General features: G+C 46.9%; 2 protein-coding genes across 4 annotated transcripts; one reads left to right on the top strand and one right to left on the bottom strand.

The window, feature by feature from the left end:
- Positions 1–22: 22 nt before the first annotated feature.
- ABCF1 (ATP binding cassette subfamily F member 1) lies at positions 23–11,876 on the top strand. Of its 2 annotated transcripts, XM_072124542.1 has the most exons (29): positions 23–240; positions 1,456–1,502; positions 3,892–3,978; positions 4,242–4,377; positions 4,734–4,768; positions 5,138–5,260; positions 5,555–5,611; positions 5,693–5,746; positions 5,959–6,042; positions 6,243–6,296; positions 6,541–6,624; positions 6,910–6,975; positions 7,212–7,313; positions 7,472–7,594; positions 7,883–7,983; positions 8,063–8,148; positions 8,235–8,374; positions 8,456–8,604; positions 8,680–8,763; positions 8,877–9,001; positions 9,312–9,424; positions 9,509–9,680; positions 9,758–9,832; positions 10,449–10,519; positions 10,594–10,626; positions 10,708–10,876; positions 10,960–11,024; positions 11,111–11,183; positions 11,554–11,876. In XM_072124542.1, exons 1-29 carry the CDS (start codon positions 186–188, stop codon positions 11,724–11,726), a joined length of 2,736 nt encoding a protein of 911 aa, XP_071980643.1. In that variant the 5' UTR covers positions 23–185; the 3' UTR covers positions 11,727–11,876. The 2 variants fall into 2 exon arrangements, with proteins under 2 accessions (XP_071980643.1, XP_071980644.1); XM_072124543.1 differs by lacking the exon at positions 6,243–6,296.
- Positions 11,877–12,579: 703 nt separating this feature from the next.
- On the bottom strand, positions 12,580–18,498 carry C9H6orf136 (chromosome 9 C6orf136 homolog). Of its 2 annotated transcripts, none has more exons than XM_072123752.1 (6): positions 18,259–18,498; positions 16,867–17,328; positions 14,286–14,374; positions 13,996–14,196; positions 13,146–13,215; positions 12,580–13,067 (listed from the first exon to the last, which is right to left on the bottom strand). In XM_072123752.1, the coding sequence occupies exons 1-6, from the start codon at positions 18,367–18,369 to the stop codon at positions 12,936–12,938; spliced, it is 1,065 nt and encodes a 354-aa protein (XP_071979853.1). In that variant the 5' UTR covers positions 18,370–18,498; the 3' UTR covers positions 12,580–12,935. The 2 variants fall into 2 exon arrangements, with proteins under 2 accessions (XP_071979853.1, XP_071979854.1); XM_072123753.1 differs by having other exon boundaries at positions 18,394–18,472.
- Between the last annotated feature and the right edge of the window lie 366 nt (positions 18,499–18,864).

The following is an 18,864-nucleotide window of genomic DNA, read 5'->3' as shown; positions in this document are numbered from 1 at the left end:
GATGATATGAAACGTGTAATCGGATAGGTTTAGCGGACTAGGGGGGGCGGACATAGTGTTACGGGCTCTATTCGCCGGTCGGTAGCTCGGGCTGCGCCACGTGAGTAAGCGGAATAATCGGTGACATCACGAGAGGGCTGTGACGTCATTTCTGTAATAATTTCTGAATCTTTGACGACGGTGAAATGCCTAGGAAGCCGGAGCTGGAGGATGATGGGGAAGAGAGGGCGAAGGATACAGGTGAGTGTGTGCTGCATCCTGGATCATCACCGGGGGCGAGGCCTGGGAGGTGCACAGGAGGTCCTGGGTGCGCAACAGCACCTTCTCCATCTGTGACACTTTCCATTATAGCGTTACCTGAGCCCGGCCTGTATATCTTCTCTATATCCACCTCCAGCAACAGCACGGTGGGTCCTGGGTGCGCAACAGCACGGTGGGTCCTGGGTGCGCAACAGCACGGTGGGTCCTGGGTGCGCAACAGCACGGTGGGTCCTGGGTGCGCAACAGCACGGTGGGTCCTGGGTGCGCAACAGCACGGTGGGTCCTGGGTGCGCAACAGCACGGTGGGTCCTGGGTGCGCAACAGCACGGTGGGTCCTGGGTGCGCAACAGCACGGTGGGTCCTGGGTGCGCAACAGCACGGTGGGTCCTGGGTGCGCAACAGCACGGTGGGTCCTGGGTGCGCAGGGGTTATTAGGATGCAGCGGTCATGATGGTGATTGCATATGTTCTCCTGGTGGCAATATATCAATACTCCACCATCTCCAGCATAGGAATACGCTCCCACCGTCATGGCGGATGTATTAATGGACACTCTATGGTACTCCCTTGTGTCCTGTGGTTCTGGTCCGTCTTGCACTGATGGTACCGGCTCTCACCTTCCCTCACAGACTGATTGGCTAGAAATAACCAAGGCAGGGATTACTGCGCCGATACATTGTAGCAAAGAGACACATAGTAAAGTAATGTAACAAACCCTTCTCTGTGGAGATCCTCAATGTTACTGACTGCTGATGGTCAGATGACTCCCAGCATGTCCTGAATACCCTGTTATGTAAGCGGAGAGTCTCTCCCGGTGTGGGGCATAAGAGAGGAAGGTTGATATAGACAATCCACCACTGGTGCTTTGTTGTCTGGTCCAGTGACAGAAGCCGTGGATTTCCTAAATCCTAAAATATTTCCTAAACTTCACTTTATCTAGCTATAATACTAATTGTTGGCAGAGGCTATTGGGGCGTGGAGTAGCCTATGCTCTCACTGCCTGGAACGGCTCCACCCCGCCCCAGTAGCCTCTTCACTTCAGTGTCCGTAATATACCTTTAAAATTGGTAATCGTCCAGTTTGGATGAATCCGGATCCTCTGTACATTGTGTACCTGCCCCTCCCTCCTCTGCTGACTCAGCCTCTGCCCGTCCAGATAATAGTGCCTCATCCTCTGATGTGTTTGTACTTACAGATAAGGTGGTGAAGAAGGGAAAGAAAGACAAGAAGGGGAAGAAATCGGTGAGTTTTCTTGTATTTCTTTATTTTTGGTACAACTTTCCATTAGATGTTTCAAGGGATAAAAGGATATTTGTTCTTCAAAGACAGATCCTGTTCTGTATGTGTTTTTATTTAGTTTTTTTTGTCCTCCAGGACTTGTCTGATGCTGCTTTTTAGTTTTCAAAGTAATATATATAAAAAAGTAATAAACATTTAATTAAACGCATGGATCTGGAGCCTGTGGCTTAAAACAACAAAAAGCCCTAATTTTATCAGCTGAAGTGGGCACAGACTGCTGCGGCCCTGGGGACACTGCTCCTCCTGTGCTGGTGAATAGAAGGGAGGACAGTGAGTTATCACACTAGTAGAAAGGCAGACTGACTACTGCAGAGAAGTGTGACTAGTAGTCAGCCATGCTGAGATTACTAGGGGAGTGTAAAGAGAATATGAACTGTACTGTGACTACAGGGGTAAATACTACTGTGACTAGTGGTGGAACTCTGCTGTGACTACAGGGGTAAATAATACTGTGACTAGTGGTGGGCTGTGCTGTGACTACAGGGGTAAATAATACTGTGACTAGTGGTGGGCTGTGCTGTGACTACAGGGGTAAATAATACTGTGACTAGTGGTGGACTATGCTGTGACTACAGGGGTAAATAATACTGTGACTAGTGGTGGACTATGCTGTGACTACAGGGGTAAATAATACTGTGACTAGTGGTGGACTATGCTGTGACTACAGGGGTAAATAATACTGTGACTAGTGGTGGACTATGCTGTGACTACAGGGGTAAATAATACTGTGACTAGTGGTGGGCTGTGCTGTGACTACAGGGGTAAATAATACTGTGACTAGTGGTGGGCTGTGCTGTGATTACAGGGGTAAATAATACTGTGACTAGTGGTGGGCTGTGCTGTGACTACAGGGGTAAATAATACTGTGACTAGTGGTGGGCTGTGCTGTGATTACAGGGGTAAATAATACTGTGACTAGTAGGGGGCTGCTTATAACCACAACAAAAATGGATGCGTATGTAGGATACAACAATAATGACAATGTTTATTCATGAAAAAACGAAACATACAGGACAATCAAGGTTAAAAATACATGCAGCGGATGTATGCGGCTACCAAGGGCAAAACTCCCTATCCCAAGCTGGACAATCAGATATCAGCACACAGGTAAAAAGTACAGAACCAATTCATGTGTAAACAGTATAGTGCCAACAAAATACACAAAGTGACCTGTGCAGATAAAGTGCATTAGTAGTGGTGTAGTACAATACCCAAAATAGTCCCAAAGTTGGAGGGTTGGAAGAGAGTGTCAGCAGGCTGACAGGGACCGACCGGGGGTTGGCGGGGTGGGGGGGGATTGGTGAGGCAGACCCCACGCGTATCGTCACCCGACTGGTGACTTCCTCAGGGGTAAGTGTATTCTTGGATAAGATGTCCTGTTTAAATACCCCTTTGGGAGGCCTCGCCTCCGAAAATGAGGTCTGTGATTGGATGGTCTAAGTTACCTGCAGTGCCGGTGGATGCCAGAAGAAGACAGCGTATGAAAATGTCTACCGCTCATGTGCGAAAGTGTGCCTTTCACCTGAATGGTCACATGACAGGTCACATGATCGGAAAACAAGGTAGCAAGTTTCTATCATAGCCGGCCTGTCTTATGATCGGAGATCCGATCTAACCATAAATAAGTAGAAGAGCAGAAGTAAAATGCTTCATAATTAGGCAAATCTAACAGCTTCTGTCATTAGGCGCTAGCGCTGGATATATACGTCCTCAGTCAGTATAGATATATTTTTTTAGAAACGCTGAGTTGTCATAAGAAAAAGACAAACATTTAAAAATTAAAAGATGTGAATATATAGAATAAAGTATAAATATATATATGTTACCATAATGCAATAACTGACTTTACACTTATGAAACGCTCTCACACCAAAAAGTAATTTGGATAAATATAGTCATAAACTGTATAAAATAATTCATTTTCCATATAGTACACCACATAGTAGACCCTGCAAATAGAAATAGTGTGATAATAAAGAATATTATTTATTAGTTTGTGTCAAATATAAATCGCCGCATTACAGACCCACCAAAAATGTGCCAAGGGACTGCTGTGACTACAGGGGTAAATAATACTGTGACTAGTGGTGGGCTGTGCTGTGGCTACAGGGGTCAATACTACTGTGACTAGTAAGGGACTGTGCTGTGGCTACAGGGGTAAATACTATGACTACAGGGGTAATTAATACTGTGACTAGTGGTGGCACTGTGCTGTGACTATAGGGGTAAATAATACTACCCACTACTTCCTGTGCTGGTCCCTTTCCTGCGATGACATCATTGTGACATCATTACAGATCACATCCACCTGTATCTGTTTCTCTTCCTGCAGTTTTTCGAGGAGCTCTCCGCAGATAATAAACAGGCCCAGGAGGAGGAAGCTGCGAAGGAGCGAGAGAAGGAAGATCAGCAACAGCAGGTGGGAAACAAACCCTAGACAAGACCACCTACCTCTGGGAGTGAGCTTTGTGGCACGCTGCTGTATGTTATTACAGAGATCTGGATCTTATCTGCAGCTCTCGGTGTGACTAGTGTAATACAATGTGTAAGCCGTGGATAACAGTGTATCATATCACAGCTCAGCCACCGGGTCCTTCCTGACTGCCCCCTACTGGTAGTGATATCTTGTATTTTGGTCTGGATTGTGACTCCTTGTCCCCTGATTGTTCCTTCCCCCCACAGCAAAAGAAAAAAGACAAAAAGAAGAAGGACCGGAGGAAACAGAAAGGAGGAGGCGATGATGACGAGGATGAAGAAGAGCGTGAGATTACAGAGAGGCTGAAGAAGCTGTCGGTGCAGCCCAGTGATGAAGAGGAAGGTGCGCTGAGCTGTGTGTACTCTGTGTTACTGTGTTATACTCCAGAGCTGACATCACAATTCTGCTGGAGCCTCTAGTGTAATGCACGGGTGTATAGATAATCATTGCTTCATGTTGTGTCTGGTGTGACAGCTCCGTCCTATTCAGTAGAATGAGGTTGATCTTATACCAGACACAACCTGTGGACTGCAGGGGAGCTGTTGAGAACACCTGGACATCCCCTTTAATACACACATGGACCCGGTATTCTGCGGCAATGTGGGGTCCGGGTGCACAGAATACTATGGTTATTACTGCAGAAACCTTCAGATGAGGAGAAATGCTCCAGTAATTCCAGTTCTTTCCTTCTTTTCCAGACCCCGCTCCAGCCCCCCGACGCGGTAAGAAACAGGTAAGTGTAATATACGTCTCCATTTTTATTTCTTACGGATAGATCCATGTGATGGTCCGACTGTCTGATAGACCAGAACATATGATAAAGGGATGAGGGCTCATATAACGCTTATTCCCTACCCACAAGATTGGGGCTGACAGCTGGGACCCCGGTGATCAGCACGGGGGGATCTGATGTACCAATGTCAGTGGTTCAGCTCTTCACATGTGTGACCGGCGCTGTAGTCTGTGGAGAGGGGAGGGGCGTCCTTTATGGGATCATCCCTTTAATCTGTAATGTCCTAATATGATATTAACGGCATTTTGCTTTGTTCTTATGTCTATTCTGGTCACTTTCTTACCCTTTGTTGTGCTATTTATGTTACAGCCCGCAGGGAAAAATATCTTTGCCGCTCTCGGTAATGACGACAGTGAGGAGGAAGAGGAGGAGGAGGAAGAAGAGGAGGAGCAGGAGCAGACCACCAAGAAAAATAAGGGCAAGAAGGTGAAGGTAAGGATGAAGTGATGGCCTCCGCTCATAGACGTGTGATATGAACAGTGACTTGTCCTGTATGTTTGTATGTATATATATATAATATATATTTGTATAATATATATATATATATATATATATATATATATATGCGGTGCTAAAGATGTTCACACCGGCACATGTCAGGGGAGCAGGACTGAGCAGTGGGTCCTAGGACCTTCACCCCTCTCCCTATACCGGATGTGATGGGTTACATTGCTGAAGTTCATATACATTTATTTCTTTTTTTCTCTTTCATTAATAACCAAATAGGAGGAAGAGCAGAAACCGAATAAAAAAGGAAAGAAAAATGACAACAGAAAACAGAAGGTAAAACTGGAGCCGAGGTGTATGATGGTGTCTGTGTCTCAGGTTCTGTCCTGATCTTACCCTTCATGCTTCATATTTCAGCCGCCCAGTGAGGAAAGTGAGGAGGAAATCCCCAAGGAAAAATCCAAAGGCAAAGTGAGTACAACCCTGAGAGCTCCTGGCGCTCAGCCCCTCCCCCTGCTGGGTGATCCCGGAGAGGGTCCTGACCCTCGGCCTCTCCCCCTGCTGGGTGATCCCGGAGAGGGTCCTGACCCTCGGCCTCTTCCATCGTGGGGTGAAGGAAATGGTGATCGTTCTTTGAGGTGTCCTATAAGTCAGAGCTTTTCATGTCTTCTTTCCTCTTCCAGAAACCTCCACCCAAAGCTCCCGACCTCAGTGACGAGGAAGAGAAGAAACCGAAGAAGGGCAAAGGAAAACCGAAACCTCCCCAGGTGAGATCCTTGACCCCCTTACCCCCCAGTGATGTGCTACTCTCAATACCCCATAGATCTCAAATGTGTGAAAGTCTCCTTACAAGGGTCTCCAAACTTCTATGCATATTTCAGTGCTCCTTCATCAGGGGGATAGAAATATGATCATTTCTGTTCCTCGGCTTCTATCCTCATCTTGTTCTTCTTGGTTTTCATTTCAGCCACAAAATGAGGAAAGTGAGGAGGAAAAGCCAAAAGAAAAATCCAAAGGCAAAGTGAGTACAACCCCCCAGATGGTGAACCCCAGAGGTCTTGACACTTGGCCCCTCCCTCCCCTTGCTGAGTGATCCCCCAGAGGTCTTGACACTTGGCCCCTCCCTCCCCTTGCTGAGTGATCCCCCAGAGGTCCTGACATTTGGCCCCTCCCTCCCCTTGCTGGGTGATTTCCCCCCCCCATAGGTCTTGACATTTGGCCCCTCCCCCTGCCAGGATATTAATTTAACATTCCTTCTGTTTCAGAAACCTCCACCCAAATCTCCTGACCTCAGTGACGAGGAAGAGAAGAAACCGAAGAAGGGAAAAGGAAAACCGAAACCTCCCCAGGTGAGATCACTGCCCCTTCCTGGGCAGTCTAGACCTGCCCCCAGGGTATTAGGACATCCCCTTTAAGTTTTTAATTAAGCTGTAGAACATAAGAAAACCAGTCGGCCACATCTGTCCCTGGTCTGTGGTGTTGTGGCTGCAGTACCTCACTCACCCTGTTGGCAAAAGCAGCCATGTTTTTAGATGTCTTTGTATAAAGGGCTGGGACCCCAATAATATGTTACCAGCAGGAGAATTATAAAACCCCCATAAACCTCTCACCGCTCTCATTCTTGTTGCTTTTAGAATCGTTTTGGGGTTCTGGATGATGATGACGACGATGACATGGGAAGTGCAGGATCTGAAGAAAAGGTGAGTGGAGCTCTGAGAAGATGGAAAGAGGCTTATTAAAGGGGCGGTCTGATTATGGCTCTATGTTGTATGGATAAGGGGGATATTTTGTAATTGCTGGGTGGTACAATCTGTGGGAGCTCAGAAGTCTATTTATTGGAGGTGGGGTCCTGTAATTTGTGTATCCCCCATAATATTGGAGGGACAGCTGGATGTGATATGTTAGTAAGATTTCCTCCGACGCTTCTTCTGCGCAGCTATCGGCTGATGAGGAGGACGACGCCGAGGAGAAGCCGGCCGCAGCTGAGGATCCTTACGCCAACTTAAGTAAGAAGGAGAAGAAGAAGATGAAGAAGCAGGTCAGTATGAAGAGAATTGTCTCCATCAGAGAGTGCTGCTCCCTGATGCTCTATATTACTTCTAGGTGTTGTTATTCTCCACGTTTGTTACTCTGGGAGTCTCTCTTGAAGGTTTGTCTCTTGCTGCCTCTCATTGTCTCCTTCTTCCTTCTGTATAGATGGATTATGAGAAGCAGGTGGCCACCATGAAGAAGGCCACAGCGGCAGAGAACGACTTCTCCGTGTCGCAGGCGGAGCTCTCGTCTCGGCAGGCCATGCTGGAGAACGCCTCCGACATCAAGGTACACCGGGTTATGGGGATATCCTGAATGGAGCTGCAGGTGAACCATATACGTCGCTACTCTCTATAGAGCGACACTGTACATGCTCGTCCTATCTTTCTAGGTAGATGGGACCCTTCCTCATTATCAAAGGGGTCCCGGTGGATGTGTATAGGGGATAGCTGTACAATTTTGGGTAATCTCTTTGATAAATGATACCTTTTTTAATATCGTGACAGCAAGCAGCGATAGTGACAGGTATTATATTGTACATTTGATTATTTCTAATATCTATTTCTTTGCTTGCAGTTGGAGAAGTTCAGTATTTCTGCCCACGGCAAGGAGTTATTTGTGAACGCGGACCTGTACGTGGTGGCGGGCCGGCGATACGGTTTAGTGGGTCCCAATGGGTGAGTTCTGGGAGGTGCAACCACTTGAGACTTTTCTGCATTTCCTTCATACTAAAGTTGTGTTCATTTCTTTTGTCAGGAAAGGGAAGACCACACTCCTAAAACACATCGCCAACCGGGCACTCAACATCCCCCCAAACATTGATGTGTTGCTCTGTGAGCAGGGTAAGAAGAGCTGGTGCCCCGGGTATCTAGGCCGCGTCCACTCTCCGCTGCTTGTACCTCACGTCTGTCTCCTCTTCCCTCCGCAGAGGTCGTGGCTGATGAAACCCCGGCCGTCCAGGCCGTTCTCAAAGCCGACACAAAGCGACTCAAGTTGTTGGAGCAGGAGAAGAGGCTGCAGGCCCGGCTGGAGAAAGGAGATGACAGCGTAGCCGAGCTGCTGGAGAAGGTGAGCGGGCGAGGGGATGGCAGGACGATAGTGGTGACCACACTGGGGCGCTCTGTGACCATCTGTTATACCATCTCCCAGGTATATGAGGAGTTACGAGCATCCGGAGCCGCCTCTGCAGAAGCTAAAGCCCGCAGGATCTTGGCTGGTTTGGGCTTTACCCCAGAAATGCAGGATCGGGAGACTAAGAGGTTCAGCGGAGGGTGGAGGATGAGGGTGTCACTGGCCAGGTAACTACTAACCCAACCACAATCCTGTAAGTTCTGTAGCTGCACCCCCTCTTACCGTGATGATCTCCGTTTCAGGGCGCTCTTCATGGAACCGACGCTCCTCATGTTGGACGAACCGACAAATCACTTGGATCTCAACGCCGTCATCTGGCTCAACAAGTGAGTTCCTCAGCAGGTCGTGTACTGTGTACGAGGTGGCGGCCATCTTGTGGGAGAAGTGAGAAGATCTTCCCCCACCCCCCTGACATCCTATCATTTCCCCTCCTCCCCAGTTACCTCCAGGGCTGGAAGAAAACCCTCCTCATAGTGTCCCACGACCAGGGATTTTTGGACGACGTATGTACAGACATAATGCACCTGGACGGACAGAAGTTGTATTATTACCGGGGAAACTACAGTGAGTATTTAACCCCTTGATGTTGTTTCATTACAAAATCTGTAACATTGATCTCATGGAGCCACCTCTGAGGGCTTCTTTTCTCTGGAACAAATTGTATTTCCCTTTCCGCCAATATAATATTCCATGCAATATTCTGGGAAAAGTTCCAATTGCGTATCAGGTAAATTCTTTTTATGGAACGATTTTGTAGTTTTTATTTTTGACCAATTTTGGAAATTTGCAACCTTTTTGGCCATTTTTTTTTCTTTCATATTTTGGGGGAGGGTTAAGTTCTCATCTTTAGGTCATTGATTTTTTTCCTTTCCAGTGACATTTAAGAAGATGTATCAGCAAAAGCAGAAGGAGCTACAGAAACAGTATGAAAAGCAAGAGAAGAAGCTAAAGGAGTTAAAGATGGGAGGGAAATCTGCCAAGCAAGCGGTAAGACTCCGCCCCTTCCTGTATTATATATGCCAATGGGGTGGGGCTTAATGCCGGCTGATGCAACTGATTTGTGATCTTCAGGAGAAACAGACAAAAGAAGCCTTAACGAGAAAGCAGCAGAAATGTCGGAAGAAGAACGCGGACGAGGAGAGCAGCGAACGGGCCGAGTTACTGAAGAGGCCCAAGGAGTACACCGTGAAATTCACCTTCCCCAACCCCCCGCCGCTCAGTCCCCCCATCCTGGGCCTGCACGGTAAGAGGAGACCCCTGTCTGTTTAGTGTCTTGCACCGGTGCGCATGGACCCTCACGTGTCTCTTGTTTTCCCACAGCCGTGGATTTTGGTTATGCTGGACAGAAGCTGCTTTTTAAGAACTTGGATTTTGGCATAGACATGGACTCCAGAGGTAAGACCCCCCCAAATTCTGAACTTCACTCCCATCATGCCTCAGGGCGGAGCACAAATAACCTATTCTAGTTACCCCCAGTGAGAGATGTCTGTGTGCTCTTTGTTGGCACCTTCTAAGTTGAGTCATATTCCTGACTGAGCAGCCATTGATTTACTGCACCAACCCCAACAATCGGCTACAACGGCTGGAATACTGCCCCCTAGTTAGTTATATAACCGCTATAATACTGCCCCCTAGTTACAGGAATATAACCGCTATAATACTGCCCCCTAGTTACAGGAATATAACTGCTATAATACTGCCCCCTAGTTATAGGAATATAACCGCTATAATACTGCCCCCTAGTTATAGGAATATAACCGCTATAATACTGCCCCCTAGTTACAGGAATATAACCGCTATAATACTGCCCCCTAGTTATAGGAATATAACCGCTATAATACTGCCCCCTAGTTATAGGAATATAACCGCTATAATACTGCCCCCTAGTTATAGGAATATAACTACTATAATACTGCCCCCTAGGTACAGGAATAGAACCACTATATTACTGCCCCCCCTAGTTACAGGAATACAAGCGCTATAATACTGCATGTTGTATTATGTTCCTTAGTTTGTATTGTGGGTCCAAACGGTGTGGGGAAGAGTACGCTACTCCTGCTGCTGACGGGTAAACTGACCCCTGTGAGTATAGTATTGTGTGTATGTTAATGTCTATAATCTGTGCCGACCTCTTATTAACCATTTCATTTTCACAGACAAGAGGAGAGATGAGGAAGAATCACCGTCTGGTGAGTCGGGGGTCTGCGGGGGTGCGCTGCCTCTTCTCACTTCTCTTCTATAATCCTGTAAATCTTCTCTGGTTCCTGTAGAAAATCGGCTTCTTTAACCAGCAGTACGCAGACCAGCTCAACATGGAGGAGACGGCCACCGAATACCTGCAGAGGAACTTCAACCTGCCCTATCAGGACGCGCGCAAGTGCCTGGGGAGGTTCGGTCTAGAGAGCCACGCGCACACCATCCAGATCTGTAAGCTGTCAGGTGAGTGGCCCCCGATGTCCCCCATATATGTGTGATATACGCCCCCCTATACACGCACTCATGATGTGTTCTGTACATTGCAGGGGGGCAGAAAGCTCGCGTGGTCTTTGCCGAGTTGTGTTGTAGGGAACCCGATGTCCTCATTTTGGTGAGTGCTGGTAATGACTGGACGAGTCTTGTACATAAAATGAATCAATAGTACTGATCCAATCTCCTCATTACTGCCCCCTACAGGATGAACCTACAAATAACCTGGATATTGAGTCTATTGATGCTCTGGCTGAGGCAGTGAATGAATATAAAGGAGGTGAGTGACGCATTATTGTAAGAGGAGGGGGTTACAAATGGCTGGATATACCTGAGGGAATCTTACTTGGTGTCCTATTCTCAGCTACTCCTGCTCTATAACATTGTGTATATGTATGTGTGTGTGTGTGTGTGTGTGTGTGTGTGTGTAGGTCGATGGATATGGATCTGGTCAGCAAACAGCATGTTATAGAGCAATAAGAACTGAGTAGATTGTATAGTGTATTTACATGCTGTCCTATGTTTTGCTCCTCCTGCTCTATAACAGGCAGTATGTTGTAGAGCAGGACTGAAGAAGATGGTACATAGTGTCAGCATCACTTTGGATTCTTGTCTTGTTTTGTCTCTGATGTTGTCTCCTCTCTCTGTAGCGGTGATCACTGTCAGCCATGACGCCCGCCTCATCACAGAGACTAACTGCCACCTGTGGGTAGTGGAGGAACAGACTGTGAACCAGATTGAAGGCGACTTTGATGACTACAAGAGGGAAGTCCTGGAGAGCCTGGGAGAGGTGATGGTCCACAAGCCTAAGGAGAGGGAGTGACGGACTGCTGCCCCTGTGCCATAACCATCTGCCCAGACCTGGGCCCCGCTATGAGCCGCCGGGAGGGGGTGATGGGAGCGCCCGCACATTTATAAATCACATTTTGCTGCCTTGTTAATGCGGAGAAGAAAAATAAATATTTATATACTGGTGGCGTCTGCGCTTCACCTTTTAGAGCGTTCGTGTCCTCAGTCCAGACTGCAGCAATTGCAAGTATTTTACCAATGGGTAATGATAGATTTCTTAAAGGTGAATAGTTGTGCAAGGGGACAAGCGTCAGACTCCTAGATTGAGGATGTCCTAGATCAGGAGAACGTCCTCTGAATCCTCCTAGTGTGCACACTACCTGATCACTACTGGGTCTGTATTACCTATCAGTATATAGATACAAGGGTCTGTCTGCTCTATAGGATACTATGTACAAAATGTAGGCAATGTGTTGTCTGCTTGGCTCCTCCTGCTCTATAACATGCGGACAGCAGACATTGTAGAGTAATTACTGCCTGCAATTTCTAATGCTTTTAGAGCATTTTTTTTCCATCTAATAGTTTAGAAGTATGGAGTTATACTTTATACCAGCTATCTGGCATAGAACAAAACTGTGAAGTCAGACTCTTCACCAACACTTTATACATCTCCCTCATTGCGCATAGACACCATCTATCCTGCTCTATAACATGCTGCCTGCAGATAGGACAGGATACAGTCTGCTCAGCTCCTTCTGCTCTATAACATGCTGCCTGCAGATAGGACAGGATAGTCTGCTGAGCTCCTCCTGCTCTATAACATGCTGCCTGTTGTATGTGTAATATGACAGCCACTCTTACACCCTTCACATTCCTGGACACAGAGACACCTTGTTATAATTTAATATATACAGTATATGTTACACATCCACAGGCGAGTTTAAGGTTGCGCATGCAGACACAGCAGTGCAGAGTATTTCGGGGGAGAAACCGACCTCCTGTTCAGCTCTTGTACAGATAAGCCCCTACCACTTGAGGAGGAAGAACAAACGATAGGCACAGCTATTCTACCTGTAAGGTTATGGTCGGTGTTCATAGAGCAGGTTGATCTGTATTTAGATGTATCCGGTAACTCAATCTCTGGCCTCTAGGGGGCGGTAGCGGCCACAGTCTCTTTAGCCGTATTATGCAGGACTTGCTAAAGGCTGCTGCAGTGCAGTGAGGGGGGGAGATACTCTTGGGGTCATAGTTCACGGGGCAGTTTAGGGGTAGTAAGCAGGTTTAGAGCCGGTCGATCTTCTCCCAACCCCAAAGCGATGAGAGCAGCAGCCAGAACGGTCTTCTTGGTTACAGTGATGGGTGAGGAGGGCATCACCTGGAAGAGAGAGACGTCACTACTGATCCAGGAACATGGAGAACGCGGTCACATGTGAGTCCAATGTATAACACTCACCCGCTCCACCTTGTGTAGAGATATTAACCCATCAGGAGCCAACTGGAAGGTGGAGAAGGCGTCGTATGTCCTGAAGATGAGAACAGAGCAGGAAACATCATCACAGGCAATGAGTAGTGTCAGAAGCCTACCTGCTTGTGTGATTACACTACTGCTCCCTGGTATCAACCATTGCACAGTGTGACCACCCATTATGGAGGTCAGAGCCACCTCTGCAGTTTATACCCCAGCACAATTCAGACTGCTCCTCCACAGTTAGGAGGGGGAATAGCGCCCGGTCATTTTACATCTATACATTGTGGGGCCTGTTCTTAGCACAGGGAATGAGACTGAGCTACAGTACCAAGGACAACCACTATACAGTGTCCAGCACTAGGTTTAGGGGAGGGTAAAAAGACTCCAATACAGGGGGTTGTCCACTTTTTGCAAATGAATATCATTATGACATTTTGTTATATCACAGAGTAATCAGTGATCTAATGAGCCTTGCACCTGTGTGACATCACATGACTAGGTATATAATGAGCCGTGTAAAATCACATCACATGATTGCTGAAAGTGAACAACCCCTTTTATCCTCTGGATAGGTCTAGCAGTCAGTCAGATGTTTAGAGATTAAAAATAACTATAAAATCCTCTTTTAAACGAGGAGAGCTGAAATAAATCTGCCTGGTCTTTCTAATACTGGAGAACCCCTTTAAAGTGGTCTCCGACTAGAGCTGCTGGACCCCAACAAAGAAGAGTTGTGGCCTCTCAGCATAAATGTGGCTTTACATCAATTCTCACTTGAGTGAGTTTGCGGACCCCCACTATCTGCCATGCATATGATACAGCGCACAGAGACACTTACCTGTAGAGTTCACTCTTGTCTGTGCGGAAGATGTAGAAGAAGAGCATGTGCAGGGGGAGGCCGGTGAAGGACCATCGGGCCTGGATGGTGTTGTTCTCGAGATGAGACGTCAGCTTCAGTAATGAGATCCGCGAGTTGGTGAAATAGCACAGGAGGAGCAGCCGGGACATGGTCAGGAAGAGCTGGTACTTCACGAGACCTCTGCGAGACAGACATGATAAGTGACCGCTCCATAGACCACAAGGACAGGTGGTGACAGCAGGCGAGATACACGGCCACCCCGTTCTTACCGTAAGTGCAGGTGCATGAAGTCGCTGACAAACTCCATGTCCTTCCTGTACAGGGAGTAATTGGCCGGCTTCCACAAGAAACTGGGCAACTGCAAAGTCAGAGGGAAACCATCAGCAATAGAAAAGACAAACAGAAAACCTTCACCAATGGAGAAGGAACAGAGGAAAGATTTATAGGAGGCACGGAGGTGCTGCCAGGCAGGTGTGTCATAGGGGCATTCCTGTACCAGCTACATTCAAGAGGTCACAAGGTTCATAAAGGACAATGCAGGAGGCTAAATCCTTAGAGGAAACATCCAGGGTCACAATAACTGCACGCCTCGCAGGTGGAGAGTTTTCTGTCTGGAGAAAATCTGTGATATGAAAACCAATATTGTTATTTATATGCAATCGGTCAGTTAGGATGGGATGGTCACAGTTCTACAGGGGGACACTTTCAATTAGGTCTGAGCAGGAGAGGAGGTGCCAGCCTTTGTGACCACGCCCATGGTGCACCCAAACGCTCATTTGCAGATAGGGTTGCACCTATGCCAGAATTTTGAGTGCGATACAATACCCAGAAAAGCATTGCGATACTCGATACCGATACAATACTTTCAAGAAAAGAAAAAAAAAGTATTATCTGAATGTTTAGGGTGCGGTCACACGGCGCATTTACATTACGTTTAAAAATGCAATGCAAAAGTCTAGAGGCGGGGCTCAACCTGATCGCATTTGCATTTCCATTGAAACACATGTGATCAGTAACGGTCACCAGTGATCTGCCAGGAGAAGCCTTAGTGCTTTATGACAGTGTGGTATATGTGTTGTACTGGTTGTCCTAGTAATGATAATATGAAATACTATACTAAATAGTATAATTTAGGGCTCATTTAGATAGGCGCTTTTGAGGTCTGTGCGCTATCCTTTTTTTTGCGGATGGCAAATGGACCCACTGTTTCCTATGGGTCTGTTCACATGTCCATGAGAAAAAAAACTTGTAGCGTGCATTATTCCATAGAAGTAAATGGATCTGCAAAAAAATGGACGGCACATGCATGATATCTGTATGCTGATTGTTTTTTCTTAAAATGTTGCTAGGCAACCAACTGGGTGGAGCAAGAAGTAGATTAGAAACCCATCAGTTCTTTTTTTTTGCATATGTGAAAAAACAGATGGCTTACGAATACAATATGGACTGATCACAGACATCACGTCAGATGAGCGGTCGACACACCCGTCTGAATGAGCCCTTATTTTTTGTCTTTTTTTCATTTAATTTAACTATTATATGCTCAAAACATTATAATCTCCATAATAATAATCATCTTAATAATAATCATGTCAACAATAATACAGTCCCCGGGTTACGTACGGGATAGGATCTGTAGGTTTGTTCTTAAGATGAATTTGTATGCAAGTCGGAACTGTATATTTTATAATTGTAGCTCCAGACAGAATTTTTTCGGTCTATGTGACAATTGGATTTTAAAAACGTTGGATTGTCATAAGAACCAGGATTAATAATAAAGCTTCATTACAGCGAACTCTGATAACTGTTAAAATTGATCATTGTAACATGGGGATAAAGTTCCGTACATTACCAACATCCAGAGGTCCGTTTGTAACTAGGGTTCGTCTGTAAGTCAGGCGTTCTTAAGTAGGGGACCGCCTGTAATAATAATCTCTGAGAAGATCCCTCTCTATATACCAGTGGATGGAGCCATGTAACTGTGAAGCTCTTACACAAAATCCTCCCATAGACAACCACGAAGCCCATAGCCTGTCTCTCTATGGCAGGTGGAATGTGGAGGTTTTGGGTTCAAATCTTGGGCTTGACAAAAAATTATTTAATTGAATAAAATAGAGACCTTGTGTCTGGGGAAGCCCTGGGAGATGTATCCCTACATGGATAGTTTGTGACATTTCCCCGATGAGTGGTTGTGGTCCCTGCTCTGCACTAACCCAACACTTCTACACAGAGGATTCCTTGCCCGATGTCTGCAGATACAAGGAGTCTGTGGAAGTCATTCAGTACCACAAGTAACAGAAACCCGGTACTGACCTGTTCTGCTTTGCACAAGTCCCGAGATTTAGATGCATCGTGCAACCCTATTTGCATATGAATAAAAACAATGATTTCCCTGTATTCAGGACACTGGTTTTGTCAAGACGGACTTAGAACAGGGGAATTATTCCATCTTATTGCTTTATTCTATGAAGAGGTTTTCCATATTATAGATACTGATGACGTATCTATAAAGTAGGTCATCAGTATCAGGGCAGTGGTGGTCTGACACGTAGCGCCCCCTCCCCCTAGCCGATTCATACAGGAACCTGTCCGCTGTGCAGTGGTTGAGCTGCATCATTACAGCTCGGCCCCTGCATTTATGAGCTGTTATTACGGTGACCGGCCACTACGCAGCAGACAGAACTGTTCTTAGAGCTACAATGTCTGTGTGAATCAGCCGATTGGTGCAGATGCTGCCAGACCACTGATCTGCTGCTGATGACCTTTCTTTTCTTCAAATCCCCTTAAAAAGTGTAAATGTTTTTTTTTTTTTTTTTTGCAAATTTCCACCACCACCTCCATACAACTTGCCTCGTCCCTTAGTTTCTCGTACATCACTGCCAGGTGCTGTTCCATGTCAGATTTGTCGCTCACGGGGACTTGGCTGGTCTCGAGCCTCTTGCTGGATGTAAACGTTACCATCCCCTCTTGTACTAAGGGTAAGGCCATAGCCTGGTATGGGGTCCGGCAGACTCCTGGTTCAAATAAGCTTCTAAAACAGTCCAGCTGAGAACTACTGAGGTGCCCGCACCCCTGGTCAGCGGGCAGCGCTCTGCCGGGCTTGCTACGGGGTACATGTCCTGGCAGAGGAGTCGCCTGCATTAGAAAGTCCCGAAGTGATTGTAGGCCTTTGTCCGAAGCTGGGCACAACCTGGGGGCTGTAGGATGGAGGTGCGTGCGCTGCATGGGGACTGCCAACGGCAAAGGTCGTCTGAGAGGAGGCGAGACCCGGGGGAAGGGGCGTAGTTCCCGAAATAATACAGCATCCCGAACCTGGAAGAAAACAAGAGGTTAATGAGGTGAAAGCGGTGATGTGGGTGATCATACAATTATGTATCTACATATACAATAGCAGGGATCACAGAGAGGGTTTACATTAACCATGTAATGGCTGCCAACACATCTGTAAACAACAACCGCCTGTAAAGGTAATCGGGGGCACACGGATAAGATTCCCAGCACATACAGCAAGTGTGCGCTGCAATATGAGGTGTGAACGTGGTATTATCAGGGTGTAATAGAGATGGCCCGACCCAGGGCACTTGGGTGGACCCGCAAGGTCCATACATGTGAACACCAGGCACATTATCCTAATATGTGATCACCAGAAGACACATCATGTGACCGCACCTCCACCGTGTCTAACGAGGCCCAGCGTGGCTTCTATTAGGCCGTGTTTCGTGGGACTTTGTGTTTTTCTTCATAAATGAACATTTGATAATGAACAGCTAATAATATAATATTATAAGAAAGAATGTTACATTGCTATAATATACTAAGACCCAGGGCCAGAGGCGAGGATTACATCACACAGTTCGCTCCCCAAATTTTCTAAAATGATAAACATAACATATGTAAACAATAGGGCCCATATCACATCTATATTGCCCTGATTACCAATCAGGACTCTAGTTTCATTTCCAAACCCACATAAAACATGAAAGTGGAGCCCTGATTGGTTGGTATAAGTAACAACATTTCTACCAGTGATATGTGCACCAATCAGGGCTCAGATTTCATTTACAACCAATTGGAGCCAAGAAAGCTGAGCCCTGATTGGTTGTTATAAGTAACAAGGCTTCTGTGGCGATAAGGGCACCAATCAGAGCTCAGCTTTCATTTCCAAACCATGAAAGCTGGCGCCAGATTGGTGATTGTAAAAGGCAAGGTTTCTCCCGGGGCTCATGTGACACGTGCACTCACCCTCATGTGTTCCCGGAGTCTCCCCGCCGCTCCCCCTGCGCCTCGTATACCGCTCTTCCAGTGGCTCCTTATACCAGGAGCACCACGGAGCCTCCTCACACACAGCGCCATGGCCCCCAGCACAACGCCCCTCACCAATGACCGGTAACCGGGCGTGACGTCACTCAGCTAGGACCGGCAACCGCCAAGGACTGCTCCCACCCGAGGAGTTACCGACAACCAATAGGGGAAGAAAACGTCACTACGCACCGGCCAATCACACTGCAGAGCGTGCGGACAGAAAAAACTCACTGACCAATCACAGCGCAGAGGTGTGATAATGCTATCCAATTAGGGAATCTCTATCTAGTAGGGATCCGCCCTTCCAAGCTTTAGATCAATAGTAAAATAGTGTTCGACGCACTTCCGGGTCTGCGTTCCAACACAAGAGGAGAGGCCGCATACTATAGCCACCTTCCCATTGGCTACTGCATTGCGTTACCGTCTCAGAGTACTTGTGATTGGCTGAAAAACTAAAGGGGGCGTTCGGGTGGCGACAGCCATCTTTAATAAGGGCAAAGCACATGTCCTTCAATGACAAACGTGAGGAAGGACACAGTGAATGGA

The sequence above is a fragment of the Engystomops pustulosus genome, chromosome 9, assembly GCF_040894005.1.
Source record: "Engystomops pustulosus chromosome 9, aEngPut4.maternal, whole genome shotgun sequence".
NCBI lineage: Eukaryota > Metazoa > Chordata > Amphibia > Anura > Leptodactylidae > Engystomops > Engystomops pustulosus.
Note: the sequence above shows the minus strand (reverse complement) of the source record. Positions and strands in the feature narration are given on the sequence as shown.